The sequence below is a fragment of the Convolutriloba macropyga genome, chromosome 13 (genome assembly GCF_964194025.1).
Source record: "Convolutriloba macropyga chromosome 13, txConMacr16.3, whole genome shotgun sequence".
NCBI lineage: Eukaryota > Metazoa > Xenacoelomorpha > Acoela > Convolutidae > Convolutriloba > Convolutriloba macropyga.
In genome coordinates, this window is record NC_134480.1 from 16,238,207 (window position 1) to 16,263,287 (window position 25,081).

Sequence of the window (25,081 nt, forward strand, 5' to 3'; positions counted from 1 at the left end):
TATTTTGATGTTTCACAGTACGATTTTTAGCAGATATATTTTGAAGAAAATTAGCTAGTAATAGCCTTTTATTGAGGGGTTCGTTTGCGTGATATATCCACTAGTTTGCCTTGCATTTTAGTGTTTAGTTAGTCGCTATTTCTTTTGTAACTAAGTTTACCAAACTTGGAGGTTTTCAAGAGAATTTCTAGTTCAATCTTTAATTAATTTTAGCAATAATTATTCAATAACTTTAGCAAGAAGTTTCTCAAGTTTATCAAGTTTTATAAGATGATAGGCAACTGATCTTTAGGCTGGTTCTCCGGTGTTCTGGTGATCGTAAGTTCCGCAGGGCTGTGCCTTGAGTTGTATTGGTCCTTCGTAAATATTTACTGATCTACAAGTTGGGCAATTTCCGGCTTTTGTACGTCTCTTGGTGTTTGTTCAGTACATATACAATTCCGTATTAGCACCTACTTTATCAGAATAATTACTTCACCAAGTACATAATCTCTCATGAAGTTATTTACTGATTATGTGAATTTATCATCAAGAAACTCAAAAAAGTAAATATTGAGGCTTTTAGGCACTTGAAGTGTTTGCTAGTAAAACTGTCAATCTGCGGTTGTTTCTCATAAACATAAACAAATTAGAGGTTACAGGCCTAGATGGAAATACTGGTTATATATGGCCTTGAAACTAACTGAATATTAATTAATATAAAGCACTTAATTATGGATATTTTAAGGAATATCATCACGTAACTATGAGGGACGAAATAGGTGCGTGACAGTGTTTGAACAAAAATTCGCTTTATCGGTAGTGATTTTTTGTTCACATGCGGCAATTTCACTTTGAGTTTTACTGTTTTTTCGGTTTTTTGGATAGGATTTTTTTCTAAATGATTTTTCCAATCCATTCATAGTCCGTTCTAGGTCTAGTTTTCTGTTTAGTCAATGAAAATTCTTTGAATTGTACGTCAGGACTTGTCCTGCTATGTTTTTTAATTTGTCGTCTCCATCGATGATTCTTACGACCTGACTTCTTGGATATGACCTCAGTGACTTCTATTGCTTTGCTGTTAAAATTGTGTACGTGACGTCGTTTCTGCTTTTAGGTCAATTGCGTGACTTACCCACTCAAAAAAATGACTTCTGAACTCACTTATGGAACTTTAATTTTTTTTGAAGATTTACTAGTTAATAGTGTGCATCTAAGTAGTGCCAATCTTATATGCCCTAATTTGTGATTATTAGTCTTGAGTTTTTGTTTTCGAATACCAATTTTGAAATAGCTCTTTAAGGGCGTTCTCCTTATAGAACGTATGTGTCAAAAAATTGATAGTCGCGAAGCTAACCCGAAAAGTCTAGTGGTCTATTGAAGGACTGGTGGTCGATCTGTCTATCTTATTTCTTTAGGTGTTTCAATTCATGGAAGGCCACGAGCGTCTATCGCGGCTATTTTCCGGCAATCTGCCGGCTATGTTCTCGATTTTCCCCAGCCATGATCTATTGCTGTGTGTTGAAAGTCTTTTGGTCAACATAGGTTTGATCCAATTTTTGAAATCATTTTTTGTTTAAAAATGGATAAACTGATTACACTGATATTTATGTTAAAGTCAATTTTTGAACAGTTGAAGTTAATTGAGAGCAAAAATTGAGGTTATTGTAAACGTGGGGACCTTTTTCAATGCAAAAAAGACTTTTTTGTTTGCGTGACCCAAATTTCTCTTATTCACAAGTCTCAATGGCTGAACTCAAGTGGTGGCAGTTAACTACTAAAAGTTAAAATGAAATATGAGCCAAAATTGGTCTTATTTTTCACTTAAGGTTTTATTAGTGGTTATAGTGGTATGTAATAACCTCTAATGACGTCATTTGAAGCCCCTTTAGTGAATTTAGTTACGCCTCCTGTCCCCCCCGTCGACTGAAGCAGGCTGTAATTGATTAGAACTCTTACCAGTCATTGGAGAGAATGATCTAAGTTCGCGTGCTCTAAGTTCCCTTTTTAGAATTTTCAGCTCCTCAACTGTTTTGCGCGGCAATTTGTGACAAAATTTTAATATTATACGTCTAAAAACTTTGTTTAAGGAACGCTAAAATCGAACTATCTGTCCATCTAAATTGTCGGGAGTATTTTGAAAAGTTTGTTAAAATCACTTCACCGTAAAATTTATTGGTCTAATTAACCTAAGTTGTATTGTATATTTTATCGTTTAGAATGGTTCACTTGAGAGTGCATTGAAGACACATCAGATCAATGGAACTGCATACAGTCCAAAGAAAGTGCTCAAGATATTTTCAGGTGAGCCACTAGAAGAATAATTTTATCTGAAAACGCAATTGGAATGCATTGTAGTTTTATCTCTATGGAAATAATCTATAAAATGACTCGAACGATCAGAATCGACCAAAGAATTTCATCTGATCAATAAATAATTTGAGAGTGACCATGAGAGGAGAGGTCCAAACCTAATGAAAACGCCATTTGATGTAATGGGCGATTATTTAGTTCATCTTTCGAAAAAAAAACTGAATTCCGAGTGCACATTTCAAGAACGGCCTTGTAAACAACGAAATATCACGTTGACAAATCACGTTTAATTTTCAGGTCAAGTAAAGCAGCAAGTTGAGTAGACTTTTAGAGAACATTAATCAGATTAAAACGTCAACCTAGCAAATTGCATGCGAATAGTTTTTATTGCTCCCAAACGAAGTTTGTAGCAATTGTTTTATTCCTGTTGGTCTTTTTTCTGCAATTTTTTGTCCTCCATTAAACTGAGATATACAGGTAAACACCGGTGGGTAATAAGTTCTTTTAGAGCCTTGCGACAAACTGGTCTCCACGTTTGCAGTTCACCGAAATTTTGAGACATGAATTCATAGCGTGAATTTGGTTTCTATAATTTGACTCCACCACTTTGTCTAAGCAGCAGCTAGCTACTAATAAAGCTAACCGCTCGTCAGTAGTTTGAGAGCAATTTGCTCGACGTCAGCTGTTTGTTTTAAACCTAAGTCACTCCATGATGTACCTGTCGTTTTCCGCGAACAAGTTTCAAAAATTTTAGAGAGGCGAGAAGTAATTAATATGAGGCTAGAGTTTTGAGGTCTCCAGGGGCGTGTCCTTATACAAATGTATCACGTGCGCGTGTTTTAGTTCATGAGAAAAATAGATTTTCAACTTTAATAGTTAATTAATTTTAGATGTATAACTTTTACAATTTATTACAAGTTTTTAGTCAATATAATTAACTTGATTTTTTAGCAAATATTTACTTTGTTTTCCCTGTCTAAGTGGGAATTAGTGGTAAAAAGTAACGTTGTGTTCAGCCCCAGGCTGGGGCTCAGGATGTGGGAAAATTAAGAGGAAGCATCTGTACTTTTCTCTCTCAAATTTGAGGCTGCTCGAATTTCAAGCGAAATTAATTATATATTTGCAACTATAGTTTGCAAGTTTTGCGAGATGTGTCAGCTAGATAGTTATTAAGTTCAATTAGTGTCCGAAAATGCTCTTCGCTGCTCTTGGTTATTAAATGTAATACTACTTACCAATGTAGTCTCAAGTTACTATTTCTTTTCAGAATTTCATAGGTCATGGCGTGAATCCCCCCCCCCCCCCCCCACTTCATCGCCCCGCCACTTCACCCCCACCTCCCAATCCCCACCCATCAACCTCATCAAACCCGTAACCCCGAACGCTCGACCTCCTGCCCTGCTCACCACCCCTTCCCTATGCTCACCTGCCCCTCCAATTAAACTAAAGCTAGCCTCCTTAAACTGCAGCAGCTACCGGCAAACCCAACTGCTCGCCAATTTAATATGCACCCTTTAAAAAATTTTCCGGAACGGCCGCAGCCCCTATTCCGAGAATAGACTTAGTTGTCATATATTCTTTACGGCAAAAGTAAGTTAGCACCCTCTAGTTTTACACCCTAAAGTAAAAATTTAATTTGTGAGGCTATTTTACTTCAATTTTAAATCATTTTATGAAAAAATACACCATTGATAACCTACACTAGTTCTATAGTTGAACATACTTGAAAACGTATATGTTGTGACAATTTTCTTTTTACTGTGAAACTTGGATAAATTTCATCAGAATTACATTGGGATTTCTGGTACGTGAAGGTTACGTTTTACCTGATTTTCTTATGTAGGCGATAGGACTAGTGTCGGGGATCAATAAGGTAAAATTTTATTTTTAATTTGGAGTAATACTGCCTCAAAAAATGAGTTTTACTTTCTGAAAATAGTGAATGCTCGCGTACTTCTTTTTAATAATAATAATAATAATTTTGTTTTCAGTAGCAAATATTCAAGCTTCGAATAATTAAACAAATTCTTTTCTTTGCAGTTTCTCAAACTTTTTATTATATCAAAGTCAAGAGTGGATAGGCTATTGTAGAGTATTCTCAATCTAACTGAGATAATTTTTCGTTTCTTGCGTGTTAATTTTCTATGAGGTATCGTTTTGATTCTCCGTTCAGTGTCTAATGATCTGTCAATTTCCTTGTCAGTTATAAACGAGCTAATAGATTCACTAGGATGTTCTTTTCCAATTACTTTTGATAAAAGTTTCAGAAGTGCGTACACGTGTAGCTCAAATATAGATGGAATTTTGTTTTTTGATCTGCAACTACGAACCTCTTTGTTTTGGGTGCCAAAAAACTATTCTGATTAGGAAGTTTTGTTAATTTTGTAGTCCTTCAAGAACACTTTTGTTTGCCGTGCCATATATTAGAACTCAGGATTGATGCTGTTGCTGTAGTTGAACGTATTGTTTATAAATTTTCAGAAGTAATTCTCTTTGCAGATGTTTCTTTGTTTGATATAAACTCGAAATGTATTGGTTACATTTCATTCGAACAAAGTCTATGTGCTCTTCAAATGTGAGTTTGTCAATTTTAACACCTAAATGTTTAACGCATTTGCTCTCCTCTACTTCTTCCCTTTTCCAAGTAATTGTTCGGTCTTAGCAGAAGTAGTTCTTTTTTAATATTGGCTGTCAGTTTGTTACTCTCTAGCCAGCTGGAAATCAATTTCAGATCATTCTTATGTTCAGGTTGCTCATACTTGCCAAATATGTTTGTGCCATCCGCGTATAACAGAATATTATTGTGCTTTGATATGTATAATATATATTAGAAACAGAAGGGGTCCTAATTCTGATCCTTGAGGGACTCCGCACTCAATTTCTTTAGTTGAGGAAGATTCTCTTTTATATCGAACGACTTTTTTGCGATCTTTAGGATAAGACTTGAGTAACTCTTCGATTTTTCCTCTCAAACCATATTTGGAACATTTTCTAGCAAAATGCTGTGATCAACAGTATCAAACGCTTTTGAGAGGTCAAGCAGGTACAATGAGCCAAAACTTTTTTCTCCCTTAATCTCTAAATGTTTTCCAGCACTTCTGTTAAGGCATCGACAGTTGATCTTACTCAGGAAAACAATGTTTTTTCTGGAGAGAATTTTTTTCTTTCAGCAGAAATGACATCAGTCTTTGTTTAATAATTTTTCAAAAAATTTTGCCAAAAAGTGGTACTAAAGAAATTGGTCTAATTGTTAGGCTCATTTGGATCTCCATCCTTGAAAATTGGCACAACTTTTGGAACTTTTAAGATTTTGGGATAATATGCTTCATCTATGATTTTGTTGAAAATATCTGAGGTATCCACTAATGACTGGATTAATTTTTTAGATTAATTGTGTTGGATTTAATCGTTTAGAAGATGATTTGTTAATTTCATATAATCGTAACCTTTTCCCAACAAGTTGCTTTATTTCGAACTTCACTCCGTCATTTTGGACGGGCTTTAAACCAAAAGAGTCAACAGCTCGATTAATCGTATTCCCATCATATGGTTTCCCAATTTTCTTTGCAAATGAGGGGCCAATATTTACAAAGAATTTATTGCGTGTTTCGGAGTCAATTGTTCTCCTATGGTGTTATTTTGATTATCGTTAAGGTCACTTTCTTTCAAATAAACTCCATAATGGGCTGACACTTTTGTTTTCAGAACCTCTGTTTCACATTCAAATTTTGAGAAAAATTCTAGAGTTGAGTTGCTTCTGATCGGTGCTCTTTTGTGCTCGTTTTTCTTTGATTTTAGGTATAGGTTTAGAGAGCCGATTTCCCTCAGAAAATTTTCTGTCTTTTTAAATCATTTTTTGAGAAATCTATATTTAAGTCCCCGCATAAAAGGTGATTGTTTTTCGGTCCCATGACAAAGAGATGCTCCAAATGAAAGTTTCGGAATGTTAATATATCCGTTTGTCGAGCCTAATACACAATCGTTACTACAAAACACTAATTTTTTGAAACGCAATTTGCCGTCAAATCTTGTAGATCATTGTTGGCAGAGGTTTTTGTTAAATCATATTCTTCGCTCGCGAGCAGAGCTACACCTCCGCCCCTTTTTTTGGTCGGTTGTAATTAACAATTTTTTGTTAATTTTCGTTGCAGAACAATTGGTTGTTTGAGTAACCTTTTCCCAACAAGTTGCTTTCTTTCGAAGTTCACTTCGTCGTTTTGGACCGGCTTTATACCAAAAGAGTCAAGCGCTCGATTAATCTTATAACCATCATATGGTTTCTCAATTTTCTTTGCAAATGAGGGGCCAATATTTACAGAAATTTTTGCGTGTTTCGGAGTCAATGGTTTGTGATTTCTGATTTTTTTTATTCGGATGGCAAATTTGATTCAGATACCTATAAACTTTTGTTGTGGTAATCATTTTGTTTCTCAAAATTTTTTTCGTAGCAGTTCTTTTTGGCGTTTCTTACTAGTGTTTTTGTTTTGTTGTTCTGTAAGTTGTACTGTTTTTTTTTACTTCTTGTGGCTTGGACTGCAAAAGATTATTCCAAAGACGTTGTTTCTTGGAAAAAGCATTTTTGACTTCGTTGGTAATCCAGTTTCGTTTTTTCGATGATTGTTTTGAGTTATAAGATCCAGAGTTCTATTTATAATTTTCTCGAGATTGCGAATTCCTTCCACCGCTGTGCATAACCAAAAAATCATCTTTGGACCTAAGTTCTTTTGACAGTTCAAGATTTAGCTCCAGAACGTTAGAAAGCCTGTTGAGAGGATTCCAGTTTCTCTGTTTTTCTTGTTCATCTTCTATGGTGTTGTTTTGATTGTCGTTAAGGTCACTTTCAAATAAACTCCATAATGGGCTGACACTTTTGTTTTCAGAAACTGTTTCACATTCAAATTTTGAGAAAAATTCTAGAGTTGAGTTGCTTCTGATCGGTGCTCCTGTGTGCTCGTTTTTTAGGTATAGGTTTAGGGAGCCGATTTCCTCAGAAAATTTTCTGTTTTTTTTAAATCATTTTTTGAGAAATCTATATTTAAGTCCCCGCATAAAAGTTGGTTGTTTTTCGGTCCCATGACAAAGAGATGCTCCAAATGAAAATTTCGGAATGTTATTATATCCATTTGTCGAGCTTAGTGCACAATCGTTACTACAAAAGACTGATTTTTTGAAACGCAGTTTGCCGTCAAATCTCGTAGATCATTGTTTGCCGTGGTCCTAATTGTTGCAAAATCATATTCTTTGCTCGCGAGCAGAGCTACATCTCCGCCCCTTTTTTAGGTCGGTTGTATGTAACAATTTTTTTAAGTTTTTCGTTGCAGAATAATTGGTTGTTTGAGTAATCTTTCAACCAGGTCTGTGTTAGTGCCAACAAAGGTGCCATTATTTGGTTGGCCTCAATAGTTGCTATAAGCTCATCGTAGTTTGCACTCAATGATGTTATGTTCTGCAAGAACAGCAGAATGGCTAAAGCTCTATTAAGCGCTCTGATGGCATGTTTTATTTTTTTTGAGAAATTCTACCTAGAAGATATTATTATTGTTTTGATTGCCTAATTAATTTTTTTTGCTAGTGTTGGGCTTTCTTGGCGTTCAGTCACAGATTGCCCACTAATTAACCTTTTTAAACAGAAAAAATTTTAAACAAAAGGTTTGGTTTAAACAACAAAAAAGTTTTCATGAAAATGACTTTGTTTATTCAGCGTACAGTCGCCGAACACGTGTAATTTAGCTAACTACAGAACTAAAAAAATGAAATCTTCAAGTTCTCAAGTTTTTTTTTCTTTATTAGTGTCAGTGGACAGTCGCTTCCACTGGAGAAAAAAACATTTGCAGTTTATGATGGGTATCTAATGATTTAATGTTGGCGGACAGTCGCCTGGAATCTATTTGGTTATTTTTGATCAATCATGAATTTTAAATAATTTTAGTTTAACCTAAAGTTTTCAACTTTTCTGAAAACTAAAAAGTTGAAGTTTTCATCTTGTTAATTCAAACAATTTGAGATTTTTTTTTGCAAAAAAAAATTGGTTTATTTTCATCGTTTTTGAATTTTTATTTGATTTTGGTGATTTCCAAAAATCTCACATACCAAAAAAATTTGCCAAAATTTTTGGTTTTTCTTAGCATTTTTGAATTTCTTCGATTTTGGTGAAATCCCTAAATCCAAAAATTGTGAGGTTTTTGCAAAAAAATTTTGTTTTTCTCATTTTTCAATTTTTCCAATGATTTCGGTGATTTTCGAAAAATCTCAAACCCAAAAATTTTGGTTTTTTTGCAAACAATTTTGGTTCTTTGATCATTTTTGATTTTTTTTGCCGTTCGGTATGCATATGTAAACAAACTACACATGTTCTTTTGTTGATAATGGCTGGTTTAGAGATGAGGAGAATCTAGTCTTAGCAATTAATAGATAACCTTTGAAGGGTATTAGTTTTTCATGAGGTTAGATAAATTTCACAGGGGGTGAAGAGGAGACACGTTCTGAGTATATAGGCCACACCTCAAGGTACAAAGTAGCAACGGAAATTTTTGTTTGTAATGTTCAGGAATTTGTAATGGTTTGGAGTATCTGCACAATCATGAGAATGGTCCAATCTGTCACAGAGATCTCAAGTGTGCCAACATCCTGTTCCACCAGAGGGATACGATGCCAGTTATTATGGACTTCGGATCCATGACTCTCGTGCCCATCAATGTCACCAACAGGTCACAAGCCATGACCATTCAAGTAAATCTATTAACATTTCTGTTACCGATAAAAACGGATCCCCACAATATGAATTATTCTTATTATAGCTGCGAAGCTGTAAGCTGAGCGAAGCTATATTGCGGTGCTCTTGGTTTTTTACAATTCAAAGAATTGTATTGGGGCGCTGTCTTTTTTTACGACTCGAAGAGGAGTATTGGAGAAGTCCTTTTTTTTTTAATCAATTTTATTGGAGTGATTTTTGAAGCGGGAACTGAAACGCGTGAAAAAATTTGGAGTGATTTTGGCGCTGAACGAAAGTGAAGAGCGGAGCGAAAAGAGAGTGGTTTTTGTTCATGCCGCAGTTTTTGAGAGAGCGAGAAATTGATGTGTGAAAAAATTTTCTCTAAGCGAGCGAAAATTTTTTGTTCACCTGCGGCATTTTAAAGCAATTTTTTTCTTTTATTTTGGTTAAGAGGTTTGGATATGATTATGTTTAAATTTTAGGCTGCTTTCGGTAGTGGTTTGAAGGTTTCTGGAAACCTCCGAATTATCATATGAATTTTATGATAATTCGGAGGTTTTTACTGTATTTTGCTGATTTTCGGGCTAATTTTTTTGACGATTATTTTGTTTTACTGGCTCAAATGGGTATTGAAGAAACCCTTTTTACTTGAGCAATTTTATGATAACAATTGGTTACAGTTTTGTGGGTAAGAATCATTTTTTCGTTGAGAAATATGACAAAAAATTGGCGAAAATTGGAACTATTTTTCTTAATTTTTTGCAGTTTTTCGTTTTTTTTTCTGTTTTTAATTAAGTTTCTTTTCCTATTATGACTTGCCTGTTCTTTTGCGAGCATCTGGATACCCTATTGGCTGAAGGGAATTTTTTTTGGAATTATATGTTTCTGAAATATTAAAAAAATATAGTAACTTTTTCCAGTTTTTCAGTGAAAGTTGTTTTTAAGAGCTATTTTTTCCATAATTTTAGCCTAAAATATTTTTCAAAATTCACATAAGTACTAATTGTTTTTATGAAGTTATTTTGGCAGAGATAGTTTTTCGGGGTCTCAATTTATAACAAAATTTGATCACATTTTTTATCATATTTTAAAAGATTTGATTTAATTGTTTTTATTTTTTTGTTTCATGACTTTGTTTCAAGATAATCATAAATTAGTGAAGGCACGTCTTGTTTAATGAGCAGTTGGATGGTGTTTAATGGGATTTTCACTTCGAGTCGTTTCCGGAATTCTTCCGGCTATGTTTTTTTTAAGATCTGTTCACACATTTTCATTATTTTTGAAGTCAAATTGGAGTGGTGATTTTGGTCACGCCGAAACAGGAAATGGAGCGAAAAAGCGAGTGGTTTTGCGGCGTGAAATTTTTTCGCTCTAATTTTAAAGTAGAGTGAGAAAACGGTGTTTGAACAAATATTAGCTTTCTCGCTTGTGGTTTTTTGTTCACATGCGGCAATTTCACTTTGATTTTTACTGTTTTTCAAATGGGTTTTCCAATCCATTCATAGTTCGTTCTAGGCCTAGCTTTTTGTATGAACCAAATTTCCATTTCTCGCTAATGATATTTTTTCTTGACATGCGACATTTTGACATTGACTATCTGTTTTTTTTTAATTTTTTTATCTGATTTTTTCAAAAATGGTTTTTCCATTTCGCTCATAGTCCTTTTTAGGTCTAGATGTTTGTTTAGTCAATGAAAATTCTTTGAATTGTTCTTCATGACTTGTCCTGCTATGTTTTTTTGTTTCGTCTGACGCCTTTTTTTCGTTTTACATTTGATCACACAGCAAAGCTGAAAAAGTCAAATTTTCTGAATGACTTCTTCCTCTCACTAACGGCATTTGCGCGCGTGACGTCATTTCTCACTCGCTTTAGCAAAAGTTTTTAGGTTATTTGCGTGATTAAATTTTGATCATACGTGACTTACCTCACTCAATAAAATGACTTTTGCACTTTAAAACTTAAGTTTAATTTGAATCTGTTTAAGGTCAAAGGAACTCATTTGTGCAGTAAAGGTCCCTAATAAGAGGCTTCTGCGGAATGAATTTTAACAAGCTTTATTAATTTATCGCTGAATAATGTTTTTTACCTAGTTTTTTGAGCGGCGTCAATTTTTTTTCAATTTGGATCTGAATCTGTTTCTATCTCTATTATACGGCACGCAGGTCTATTCTTTCGCAGCTATTCCGGCAATCTGCCGGCTATGTTAATATAATTTTTCAAATGATACTATGTGATTATTAATTGCTCTCAAACTAAGTTTGTAGCAATTATATTAGTCATGTTGGTCTTTTTTAATGCGATTTCACTCTTGACCGATTTTTCGTCTGACCCATTTGACTTTTTGTCCTCAAAAACGAGATAAACAGGTAGCGCCCAGCGGGCATTAAATTCTCTTATAGTCTTTCAGGTCACTTGTCTCCAAGTATGCTGTTCACTGGAACTGTTTTGGAGACTCATACTTATGGTGTGAAGGGCGGTTCTTAGAAGTTAACCCCCTCCCCCACAACCCCCCCCCCCCCCCCGTTCATCCCCCTCCCCCCATCCCCCCTCACTCCAACCCCTCCCCCAGGCCCCACCATGCACATCGTTCAGGCCGTAAGAGCCCCGTGCAGCCAAAGACCCCCTCCCCCCCATCAGCTCCCCAGTGCACCCCCACTGCACTCACCTCCTACCCCTTCAATTAAGCTAAAGCTAGCCTCACTAAACCGTGGCTAGCTACTGACGAAGCCAACCGGTCCTTTGAGAGCAATTCGCCCGACGTTCGTCGGTTATGTTTTGATTCATATGGAATGACATGTAAGTGTTTAATCTTTGGTCGTAAACGTGAAATGTACAAGTTTGAATGCAAAAAACGCAAAAAAATCAGCATAAGATAATGTTGAACAAAAGTTAGTTGGGGGTCAGCATAGTGGTCAAATTTTAGCTTTATCTTGATTATGCTCAATATGCTGATTCTAGCAAATTTTAGAATTCACTTTATTAATTAATTTTTAACCATTAGTTGGTTTCTGTTTCAGGATGATGCAGCTGAGAAATGCAGTATTTTGTACAGAGCACCCGAGTTGTTCAATGTAGAAGTAGGAACGGTCGTTGATGCCTCTATTGATATTTGGGTTTGTTGATTATAAATTATAGAATATATGACTTCAACGGTTTTAACGGTTATTAATAGCCGCACAGCGACAGCTGGGGCTATTATTGACTTTCTCTTGGTTTTTTTTCAATAGCCGCGAAGCGATAGTTGAGACTATTATTGGCCTTCTCTTGGTTTTTTTTACAATTCAAAGTATTTGAATTGTATTGGGGCGCTGATTTTTTTTAAGATCTGTTCACACGTTTTCATGATTGCAGTAGTGATTTTGGTCACGCTGAAACAGGAAGTGGAGCGAAAGAGCGAGTGTTTTTGCGGCGTGAGTTTTTTTCACTCTAGTTTAAAAGTAAAGTGAGAAAACGGTGTTTGAACAAAAATTCGCTTTTTAGCTTGTGGTTTTTGTTCACATGTGGCAATTTGACTTTGATTTTTGCTTTTTTTTTCAATTTTTTGGATTTTTTTCTAAATGGTTTGCCCAATTTTTTAAAGTTAAATTTTTTTTAAAATTTTTTTGAGCTGATTTTTTTGGAAACGGTTTTCCCAATTCATTCATAGTCCGTTCTAGATCTAGTTTTTGTTAAGTCAATGAAAATTCTCTGAATTGTGCGTCAGGAATTGTCCTGCTAGGTTTTTTATATCGTCAAGATTTTTGTTACGACCATATGACGTCACAATCACTTCAAATCTGCTTTTTGTTTATTCTTTCATGCAATTTCAACTGCATTGCGTCTGTGACGTCATTTTTCACTTTTAGTGGAGCGAGTTGTTTTGTTCGTTCGGGTGAACAAGTTTTTGGTCACACGTGACTAACCTCCTTCTCAAAAATGACTTCCTAACTCTAAAATTGGCTTCTCTTTACTGTAAATCAAAGAGATAAGGTCAAATGAGTGCGTGTCATTCTAAGTGAAGGTTATTTGAGGGCATCTATTAGGAGTAGCATTAAGTTAAACGGATTTTTTATCAAAATATAACAAAAAGGTTAAGAAAGGGGTTTTTGGGTCTGTTTCGTTTATTATACTTTTGAGACTGCACTTCTACGAAGCTATTGCGGCTATTTTCTGGCAATCTGCCAGCTATATTTTATTTCAAGATTTTTGTTACGACCATATGACGTCACAACCACTTTAAATTGGTTTTCGTTCGTGCAATTTCAACTGAAAGGCGTGCGTCATTGTTCACTCTTAGTGGAGCGCGTTTTTTGTTCATTCGCGTGATAAGATTTTTGGTCACACTTGACTTACCTCACAATCAAAAATGACTTCCTCCTTTTGAAATTGACCTTTGTTTACTTCAATTCAAATAGATAAGGTCAAATGGGTGTGGGTCACTCTAAATGAAGGTTATTTGAGAGCAGCTAATAGAGGCAGCAAAAACTTATACCGAGTTTTAATCAAATTTTAACATATCAGTCTTCAATGAAAAGAGAAAAGAGGAAGAGGAAACGAGAAATAGCTGAAAAGAGGAATCTGTCTTTTTAACTGTTTTTTTAGACTGCAGATCTAAGAAGCTATTGCGGCTATTTTCTGGCAATTTGCCAGCTATGTTGTGAATGTGGTTGCTTCTTTTCACCTGGAAGCTTTTACAGGTGATTTGTTGGTTTTTTTGGGTCGTAAGTTGTGGCTGTTAATCAGTTAACGTAGTATCTTGCTCTCGATCTATTAATGTCATTCAAAATTCGATACAAAATAATATATTACGACTTCTTTGTGTTGTTCATTGTTCCTGAACCTCAAAACACCAGTATTTAATTTCTGACACCTCAAATTCCAGTGTGCATCATCTATACATCAGAGACCGTCTCCATGTCTTAAATGTTTTTTTCGTAAGGGTGGAGTCATTTAATTCGAATCACTAAGCGAAATCCGTTATGCTGTGCTAATTCATGGGGATAAGCATTTCGAAAAGGATCTGCGCGAATGTTTGTCTTAGAAAAGGTGATCAGAGTTTGTGATTATTTTCTAATGTAATAAAAATTCTCAAGAGAGCTACCTAAAGTTAGAAGCGAAACAATTAAACTGTAATAAATCAACAATTGCTCTTTATACATCTCTCCTTTTAAACTTGATTACCGAATACGTCTGCTTTCTTAAGCCTTTCACATACTTATGTTTCCTATAACATCCCTCGTCTAAATCCATTTGGTACGACAACAGGAGGGGATGCGTTTGTAGTGGGGGGGCAATTAAGTGCCTGGTTTCTTTTGTTTTGCTTCTTGAGATTTTAATTGTACCAAAATACAGTGTGCCCTGACTTCAATGTTGGGATCGTGCTCAGCAGGAGAATGCAATTTGAACTAACAAGCCCTCCTACAAACTGTCAACCACGTAAACAAAATGCAGAAGCGGTGGCCACAAGTTCAGGACAGAAATAATCAGTAACTTTTTGTGTTAGCTTTGACTCTAACACAATGTAACAACTGGACGAGAATACAAATATTTTGAACGATAACAACCCAACATAGAGGAGCAAATGAAAATTTTCAACAGAAATATCCACAAGCATCGGAATTGCCACCGGTATTTTTATACGAGAACGTCGCTGAACCACAGTTTAATACCACTTCAAGACATTTTTAAAATTTTCAACGGAAATATCCGCAAGTATCGGAACTGCCACCGGTATTTTTATACGAGAACGCCGCTGAACCACAATTTAATATCACATCAACGCTTTATACGATTGCAAAATGCTTTCGAATAGCGCTATACGCATTTCAATCCAACTTGTTCTAGAATCTGGGTCATGTGGGAAACTGATTCCTTCATGTGGCACTCTTCCCAAAAGAGCAGCTCATCGAAGATCTTGAAGCCATCGGACGACGACAACCACATTCCACGGATGTGCAATCGTAGACTATTCCGATTTCTGAAGTGTTATCTTACGAAATTCCACTGATTAAAAGCGCATTGAGTGATAAAATGGCATCATTTTCACATTAGCGATACCTATGGCTACAAAATCTACAGTTCTGAACGTTAATGGGAAAACCGTTCCAATGCCCACATGACAGCCATGCCATGCGTTGGGAAGTTGAGAAATATTTTGCAGTTACTGAGAACCGTCACTTCGCCGCGATACTGACCCCGAGAGACCTTGAGAACTGCAGTGGATCAGTTAGTTACAGCGTCTGCCGAAATGGATTCACTTTGCAGAAAATCAAGGACTCATGCATTGCAATCCTCCCCTTCCAAGAGGAGTGCGAAGCCTTGGAGAGCTGTCGGGTAGAAAGCATCAAATTGCCTCGGAAGGAGGCCAAAAATCTTGGATCTGAGCAATGTCTAATTACAAGCGCGATTCCACAGGCTTGACGGATGTTGAACATTACCGAGGATGCTGGAGATTATAATTGTACCAAAATACAGATAATTTCCGTTTGTGGAACCCCCCCCCCCCCAGTAGGTTATGCACCCCCTCTTATGGAGCATGTGCTGTTACATAGAAAATCATTATGTAAAAGTTTTGCACGTGCGTCTGGGCTGCTAATAATATGCACCAACTAAGCGGGGGGCACAAGCGGAAAAGATCCCAATATACATACGTGATTCTCGTTTTCCGGTTTTTTCGAAGAGAGGAAGTACTGGTCATAACCAAAAAAGTCGAGCGCCATGAACCTAATTTTCATTATTTATAGTTTTCTGTGAATTGGCCTATAGAATGACTGTAAATACTAAGCTTGAGCCTCAACGGTCAGTAAATTTTGTCAAAACTGTGACCTGTGAAACCTGCAATACAAATCTGTCATTACTTATATTATCAGAGCTGAATAAGATACGCGGAATTTTATCGTTTATTCGACTTGAATAAAGTCCATTTGCTGTTCACAGATACAATTATTGGAGACGGATTTACTGTCTTTCGATTAATTCGCCGTTCATGAACGATCTCTGCGAAGAGATATCCGAATTTGCTTCTGAGAAGTAATTAAATACTTAACTTGGAGAGCAGTATAATGTTATTTAAAACGAAAATAGAAAAATTGCTAACAGTGGAAATTTTAACCCTCGCTGTAGAACTTCCGTATTTGGATTTCCGAGCACTTTGTAAACTTAGTTGTTGACTGTTTTTAGAGTTTGGGCTGTGTGCTGTTTGCCCTGATGTACCAAGAGAACCCCTTTGAGCGTTGTTTCTCCCGTGGGGACAGTGTGGCCCTGGCAGCCATGGGCAGAAATGTCAGGATACCCAAAGAGTCACAGTAAGTACTGCTGGCAACGTAACGTCAATCAAGTGCTAAAATGAAGCTAACTTCTTATTTCCAGTACTGCGCAATGAAACGTTTCCCTCAACTTTCGTTTTCCTGTTCATTTGTCTGTGTCTGTAAGTTTAGCGAATTTAAGGATTTATGGTTATTTTAGATTTAGGTTTTAATTTGCTGTAATCCTTGGCCTTTTTAAAATATATTCTTAAGATAATAGGGTTTTTAATACGGTGTTCGCAGCAACTTCCTATTAAGCGACGTTAGTTTTGCGTTAGCAATTTCTCGAATTCAGATGTACTCTAACAAATCTTGAACGTTTTTACTATATGTGCGTCGTTTTTACGTCCTTAACTTTTTTCGCTTTACACAAATTGATTTCTAGATAATTTGACTCAGTGGGTGTTTTGGAAATGGGTAAATTGTCTTGGCACCTCTTACGCTGTACTTGTTGATGTCTTTTTGTTTCATTTTAGATACCCAGCTTTTCTAAACGATCTGATTTTCATCTTAATGGCAGTGGAGCCCACGAGTAGACCCGATGCCTCGACTGTAGCCTCACAAATCAACAAACATATCGATGAGATGAAAACAAACAGTGCTCTTGAGAATAATAACAGTTCTAGTGGTCAAAAAGCTAATGGTGGGACTAGTAGCACTAAAGTCGTTGTTGATCAAGTTGATATTGTAGCTTTTGAAAGGGGCGATACAAATGTGCCTTTATGACGTATGTGACTGATCAATATTTATTTGCAAAATTTCAAAAGTCGCACGTGTTTCTTTCCAGCGCGTTCTCAATTGGGGCGGCGTTATTGGGGGTTCCAAATGAAAGGGGGAGACGCCCGTCCACGGAAAGGCATGGGTGTGGGGAGGGGGTCTTGAAGCGTCGACTCCAATGACTTGAAATTCAAAAATTTAGGACAGTAATATTTAAATTTTAAGATCTTCATCAGTTAATCTTCAGATCAAGAAGGAGGGTGCGTATTATCTGTAACCCTTAGGCGCATATGTTGTTTTGAAACGCAAAATGGGGTCGTACAGGGTTCTCGGAGTATTGAACAAAGAACGAAATTTGAATGATACTTTTGAAAGAAACATTTGCCACAAATGTTTGCATTAAAGTGAGACAAGCTTTTTGTAAATACTGCTACTCGATTAAACCTGTCCCATTGTTTCTTAAATCTATTATAAATGTTTTAAATAATTGTCAATATTTATAAATAATGGATGTTAACCAAGTTTAATAAACTGTTAAATTACAATACTTCCGTAGTTAGGAAAGCGCTCTCAGAAACATGCTGTCTACAATTCAAAAGAAGTAAATGAGAATAAACATTTGTAAAATGTAAAAATTTTTTAAGCTATTACATCAGTTCCGCTGGTATAAATCAATTTATTAAAGCCTTATCGTTCTCTAGTCTGGCCGAAAAAACTTCTTGAGTTTGCGTGATGCAACCCGCTATACTTCAGCAGCCGGACTCAGTTGGCGGCAATTTACTACTGAAATTTTGTCAGTTTTGAAGCATTGTATCGGTCAATAAAAAGCTCAACGACATAGGAAGCCTTAAAAAATATGGGCACGTACAAAGGTTGTTTTACCCTCTGTTTTCGTTCTTTAATTGCTCTCAAACGAAGCTTGTTAAAATTATATCAGTCCTCTGGTTTCTTTAATGCGATTTTCCGCTTGATCGATTTTTCGTCTGATGCATTTGACTTTTCGTCCTCAAAAACCGGATAAACAGGTAGCGCCCAGAAGGTATCAACGTTAGCCGGTTATGTTCCTGCACTGTGATTTTAGAAAACAGTGACAATCTTTTAAGATTTGTCAAAAAAAAGATAAGCAGTTTAACTGTAAGCTGAGCGTGTCTACATTTGAGAACTCGCAATAACTTTTTATCGGGTGTTCAATTTTGGTTTTAAATTTTTATTCACGCCGGAAATATTGTTTTCATATTTTTGGCTACGTTTTAGTGTTCTGCGCAATTTTTTCATTTAGACCTACAATCTTCCTTTTTCCTGAATGTAAGTTGTCTATCCTCTGTGGAAAATCTATTATGAGTCTGCTTTAGAATTTGGATGACAGTTTTCAATATTTAGAATAAAAAGGGTCCAGTTTTCTTTTTTCCAGATTCTTGAGATCAATCTTCTGTTTAAAATATCATTTGCATTTAAAAAAAGATTCTCAATTACTCTTCTGTTACTCTTACTTTTTAATTTCAATCAGAGAAGCATTTAAAAAGGAAGATTTACTTTAAAATGTTGCCAAAAAGGTAACAGAATGGCCTCATATTTGGTCAAAACGTCTGTGGACAAAGTGGTTAATTATGAGGTTAATTACAATTCATTTTGAAAAGAGAAACCTGACGTTTTGAATTCGAAAGCTCGTCCCAGAGAACTTCAAAATAGTCGGGTTGTAGGTGAACCCTTCAAATAAAGCAAAAATAAGTATGCTGTTATGATTCGCAAAGTGATGTCTCCCAGTAGACTTTGATTGACTTTAATTAGTTAACTACTGGCGTTTCAGAATGACCATTCTGTGTACTTTGAGTCAGGATTTATTAATAGCTGACCTCATCTCAGCCGGCTATTATAGCGCTCGTTTTTTACAATTCAAAGAATTTGAATTGTATTGGGGCGCTGTCTTTTTACGACTCGAAGAGGAGTATTGGAGAAGTCCGTTTTTACGACTCGAAGAGGAGTATTGGAGAAGTCCTTTTTTTAAAGCAATTTTATTGGAGTGATTTTTGAAGCGGGAAATGAAACGCGTGAAAAAAATTGGAGTGATTGTGGAGCTGAACAAAAGTGGAGAGCGGAGCGAAAAGAGAGTGGTTTTTGTTCATACCGCTGTTTTTGAGAGAGCGCGAAATTGATGTGTGAAAAAATTTTCTCCAAGCGAGCGAAATTTTTTTGTTCACGTGCGGCTTTTAGAAGCAGTTTTTTTGCAACTTTTGATGGTTATGAGGTTTGATTATGATATTGTATTAGTTTCAGGCTTGTTTTGATAGTATTGAAGGTTTCCAGTAGTTAATTTGATTTTTAATGCTAATTTGGTTTTTGATCAGTTTTGCTGATTTTTAGACGAAATTTTTTTGTTTTACTGCTTTAAGTGGGATTTGAATAGAAGCTTCTTACTTAAGTAATCTTCCGATAGCAATTAATTAAGGTTTTGTTGGTATAAATCTTTTTTTTTCTTAGGAAAAATGACACAAAAATTGAGAAATTTTAAACCATTTTTATTTTTTTGCAGTTTTTCTTTTTTCAATCTTAGACAAGTTTCTTACCCACCCTATTATGACTTGCCCATTGTTGTGCTAGCTTTTCATTGCTCTAATTGCAAAGGAACCTTATTCGGCGTTAGGTTTCCTTGTACTATTAAAAAAACTCATTAAGTTTTTATAGTTTTTTTCTTTCAATTTGTTTTTGAATGCCGTTTCTTTTTTTCCTTGATTTTTTATGGTATTTGTGGAGATTTAGTGTTCAAGAGTTGTTCTAGTTGCTTAGTAATAAGTATGGGCAATTTTCTGCTTCGAGTCGTTTCCGGAATTCTTCCGGCTATGTTTTTTTAATCAATTTTATTGGAGTGAGTTTTGAAGCGGGAAATGAAACGCGTGAAAAAATTTGGAGTGTTTTTTGTGCTGTACAAAAGTGAAGAGCGGAGCGAAAAGAGAGTGGTTTTCGTTCATACCGCTGGTTTTGAGAGAGCGAGAAATTGATGTGTAAAAAAATTTTCTCTAAGCGAGCGAAATTTTTTTGTTCACGTGCGGCTTTTTTTTAAAATTTTTTTTCGTTAAGAGGTTTGGTTATGATTTTGTTTTAAATTTAGGCTGGTTTCGGTAGTGGTTTGAAGGGTTCTGGAGAATCATATGAATTTTCTGATAATTCGGAGGTTTTTATTGTATTTTGCTGATTTTCGGGCTAATTTTTGCGTTTTTTTGACGATTATTTTGTTTTACTGGCTCAAATGGGTATTGAAGGAACCCCTTCTACTTGAGCAATATTATGATAACAATTGGTTACAGTTTTGTGGGTAAGAATCATTTTTTTGTTGAGAAATATGAAAAAAAATGGCGAAAATTGGAACTGTTTTTCTTAATTTTTTTGCAGTTTTTCGTTTTTTCTGTTTATAGCTAAGTTTCTTTGCCTATTATGACTTGCCTATTGTTTTGCGAGCATCTCGATACCCTATTGGCTGAAGTGTTTTTTTTGGATTTATATGTTTTTTTGAAATATTAAAAATTTCAATAACTTTTTCCAGTTTTTCAATGAAAGTTGTTTTTAAGAGCCTTTTTTCATAATTTAGCCTAAAGTATTTTTTCAAAATTCACATAAGTGGTTTTTGTAAAAACTAGTTGTTTTGATGAAGTTATTTTGGCAGAAATAGTTTTTTCTGGATCTCAATTTATAACAAAATTTGATGAGATTTTTTATCATATTTTAACAGATTTGATTTTGTTGTTTTTACTTTTTTGTTTGATTACTTTTTTCAAGATAATCATAAATTAGTGAAGGCACGTTTTGTTTGATGAGTAGTTAGATGGCGTTTAAATGTATTTCCACTTCGAGTCGTTTCCGGAATTATTCCGGCTATGTTTTTTTTATGATCTGTGCACACACTTTCATGATTTTTGAAGTCAAATTGGAGTAGTGATTTTGGTCACGCCGAAACAGGAAGTGGAGCAAAAAAGCGAGTGGTTTTGCGGCGTGAAATTTTTTTGCTCTAAATTTAAAGTACAGTGAGAAAGCGGTGTTTGAACAAACACTCGCTTTCTCGTTAGTGGTTTTTTGTTCACATGCGGCAATTTCGTTTTGATTTTTACTGTTTTTTTTTTTCGATTTTTTGGATCGAATTTTCTTCTAAATGGTTTTCCCAATCCATTCATAGTCCGTTTAAGGTCTAGTTTTCTGTTTAGTCAATGAAAATTTTTTTAATTGTGCGTCAGGACTTGTCCTGCTATGTTTTTTTACTTAGTCGAATTTTTTTTCGCTTTAGCATTTTGCCGCTTTTTCGACATTTTGCGTGAAATCTTTTTGACTTCTCTAGGCTAGTTTCTCCCTTCTCTCATTCTGCTAGAAGTGAATTTGAACATCAGTTGCTCAGCAAAGCAATTCAAAATGAACAGAGTCAGTATAAAAAATTGAAGTCAGAAATAGAAACGGGATAAACCCATAAAGCCCAATTTTAGATGCCCGCAATTTGAACGTCGTTCCTATAAGTATCAGTCACCTCTCTCTAATGCTTATTGGTATGGATAGTAGCCCCTGTAGCCTCTCTCTAAGAAACAGAAGTATGTCCAACTACGAAATGCCATCAAAATAAATCGGACTTAAAAAATGTTTTTGTACAAAATTCTTTTTTTTTCAATATCTTCTATTCTTTCAATCCCAAAAATGCTTATTGGAATCAACGGTGGCTATTTTCCGGCAATATGCCGGGTATGTTTTTTAATTTTTGTCTAAATTACAGCTTGGAACTGCTGGCAGGAACGAAGTTTGGTCCAAAACAAGATGAAATCCAACCTAAATTTTTGGGAATCAGTCAACAGTTATATGTTTCTGACTTGTCAGGTAGGTGCAAACAAAGAATGAAAATCAAGATGAAATATAACGCACGCAAAAGATAAGGCCATACCAACAATGAACTAAACACCACACAGAATAACTTTTCAGAGAAGTTTGGAAATTTAAAAAGAAGAGTACCTGAAAACGGTGTTTTTCCTACTTTGCATAACTGGATAACAAACAACTGGAAGATACACTAAGGTTTACGTAAAGAATTTTCAAATGGCAGCACAAACATAAATTAAACGATTATTTTAGTTCCAAAACAGTTTTCTAGAAACGAGTTAATACGCCTTAAGTTCTTTCAATATCGAGGAGACTAGTTTTTACAAGGTATATAATTTTTACAAGGTACCAACAACATCTGCGTCAATTTCATACCAAATTCGGGACACATTTTGCTCTGAGTTTTACCAAAAACTCTGTTTTTGCTGTTGCTGCGTCAAAATCGCCCACAGAATTTCAAATCCGATCTGGAAGAAATGCCTTCATTGTCAGAACCTCCCACTATTTCTCTTGTAAGAAATTGCTGAAGATCTCCGATTTAAGCCCGAGAGCATTATCTTGCTGAAATATGATGTCTTCAAAATTCAATTTTTGTTCAAATTTTTTTTCGAGATTTCCAAATAATCAAGAGCGTTTGGTTCGTGCTGACATCTAATTACGTGTGGACATCTGAATTTTCCGTCCGTCTGCTTCTATTGCACGCCAATTTATAAGTGACCGGTTTCCGAACTGTTTTTATTTTGCTTTTTTGGAAATAAATCTTGTTCCATATTTCAGATGAACATACAATTCTTCCGATGGTGATGTCTTTAACTTGTTATGGTTTCGGTAACGTCTCCTTGCAAGCTCTTGATAAAACTAGGTTTTTAGCTGAGGTGATTTTGTATTATGTCCTTGAAAATCAGATATTAAAAGAACAAAGAATTTCAATCATATTTTCTATGTAAACAGACAAAAAAGAAAAAAGTCTTGTTCAATTTGTTCGCGCTTTTTTTCACGCCTTTACTCAATCGAAACTTACTGAGGAAAAATGAGGCTTACGAAGTACGAATAGTGCTGTGCGTAACTTTTTGGTACCATAGTGTATTATCTCAACGTGGAGGAGATTCGAACGTCTGAACTAGGATGCATTGGCAAAAAGGCGCAATTTTTCACTTTGGAGAACTCGATAAACGGCAAACCAGCCTGATTTAAAGTTAACGTCTACGTGCCACAATTACAAATATTTTAACAGATTCCCACGCGACGCTCTAGACCACTGAAACGAGAATTATTTTAACGATTCTCTTGGTTTTTTTGTCAACCGTATTCAAAAAGAAAGTATCTGACAATTTGATTGAAATCTCAACTGGTACTGCAAATTCTTACAAAAATGAGTCTCAGCAGTTTTTTTTTGTATATATAATGTATATTGTATTTTTATTTGTGCATATAGTTCAAATATAGGTATCATGGTACGTCTTTTTGGTTTTTGACATGCTGATAAGATAGTGGCGTCTAGATAGATATAAACTACATATACCCTGAATTAGACTTGAGTCATTGGTTTCTTGTGGGAATTTCATGAGAACCAAAATCGTGACGTAAAATATTGATTCATTGGTTCAGATGAAGACCATTCCCAGGTTGAGTTGCCAGACTGAAAGAGGATATGTCCAGACTATTCCAGAGAAAAATATCTTTGTTCAGACCGTCCCAGACGGAAAGTACCCGTGTCCAGACTTTCCTGCGTTCATCGTGGTTTCAAAAACCCCATACCCAGACTTTCATGCGTACAAAGTAGCCTATGTCCAGACTTATGTGTGTTCCAATGCATAATTTCTACGCTCCTTCTACGCTCGTAAATTTCTTAGGGGGATGGTTGTGATGAAGTGCGCCAGTTGTTGGTACATATAAATTAATAAAACGTGCTCGACGAACAGATTCGTTGAACTGAGAAGCCAGTCATCCAGTTATTAAAGCCTGTTTTTTTGCAACGTCACCGAGGTTCTATTTTTCTAAGCGTGAAATTGTCCAAAAAGGCAAAGTACTGGATGCAACTTCTCCTGCGTTGAAAGTTTTGCATCTTCTGAAATCAAGTGACTAGAAGTTTTCTGCGTAGAAAACTTTCTTTTGAGTGAGCACTCTAGTAAGAATGGTTAGTCAAACATGACCTCATCAGTTTTTGGCTTGTTTCCATTCAAAAAATGTCACGTGCTCAAGAATCACTATGTTCAACTTTTGTGTGTTCAATGTTGCCTATGTCCAGAATTTCGTGCCTTCAAAATCGTCTATATCCTGACATTTGTGCCTACAAAACTGCCTTTGTCCAGACTATCCTGCGTTAATTCGTGTTCCCAGGCCGTGTAATTTTGAACGCACAACACTCCCTTGTGCGTTCATTTGGGGCTGGAAAAATCGACTTTCATCTAGGACCGCAACCTGGGTTACAATAAACCGTAATGACTCATTTGAGGAATAGAGAAATAAAACTCCGAAATGTGGCGTTACCTCAACATTCAAAATATACAAACAGACTTACACGAGCTCACAGACATATCATAAGGTAACTTTCAGCAAAACTTGGCCAAGTACTATTCAAACTTTTTTAGATTAACAACCTTAAGTTATTTCATCTAGCCCCAAGTGAAAGTCACTAGATCTTTATCTAAATTAAATGTCGAACGGATTGACATGTAATCAAGAACGCATTTTTAATCCATCGTCTGAGTGACTTCAACTTTGAAAAACTCACAACTAGCATGAAAAGGAGAATTCGTTGAACATAACTGCCAACAAATAGGCTGGTAAAAAATAAAAATTATTTTACAATTACAATTTTGAACATACAAGCATTGAACATTTTCAACGCTTGTATGTTCAAAATTGTAATTGTAAAAAGACTGTAAATTTAAAAAGCTATGCCAAGTACCATATCATAACTAAAAATCATTTTTTTGCCATGCTCATAGTTACGACTAAATAAACTGCTTATAGCCTGATTTACACATGAATCTTCGTTTTACCGAGGAAATATGAAAGTTAGGCTCTGAATTAGTCTGGCACAACTGTTCGAGTTTCCATTATGTCGGCATCAAAACCGCTCACAACATATCAAACAAACATCTCGCGGATTTTTCAGAATAAAACGAAAACCCAGAAACGGCCACACCTTGATTTTAGTTATTCACCATTGAATACTCCCTTTTCCCTCCAACCACATACATATTTTGTGTAGAAAACATGTCAG

At 35.5% G+C, this 25,081-nt stretch overlaps 1 protein-coding gene across 2 annotated transcripts in view; it reads left to right on the plus strand.

Annotated features, from left to right (window-relative positions):
* Nucleotides 1–17,135, plus strand: part of LOC142351759 (serine/threonine-protein kinase 16-like) — a 160,952-nt gene extending 143,817 nt beyond the window's left edge. For both annotated transcript variants that reach the window (XM_075403907.1, XM_075403906.1), the window contains 5 exons: nucleotides 2,199–2,283; nucleotides 8,840–9,021; nucleotides 12,022–12,117; nucleotides 16,163–16,287; nucleotides 16,764–17,135. In XM_075403907.1, coding sequence (XP_075260022.1) covers nucleotides 2,199–2,283; nucleotides 8,840–9,021; nucleotides 12,022–12,117; nucleotides 16,163–16,287; nucleotides 16,764–17,013 — 738 coding nt within the window. In that variant the 3' untranslated portion in view covers nucleotides 17,014–17,135. The remainder of the gene's footprint in view (nucleotides 1–2,198; nucleotides 2,284–8,839; nucleotides 9,022–12,021; nucleotides 12,118–16,162; nucleotides 16,288–16,763) is intronic.
* Nucleotides 17,136–25,081: the final 7,946 nt, after the last annotated feature.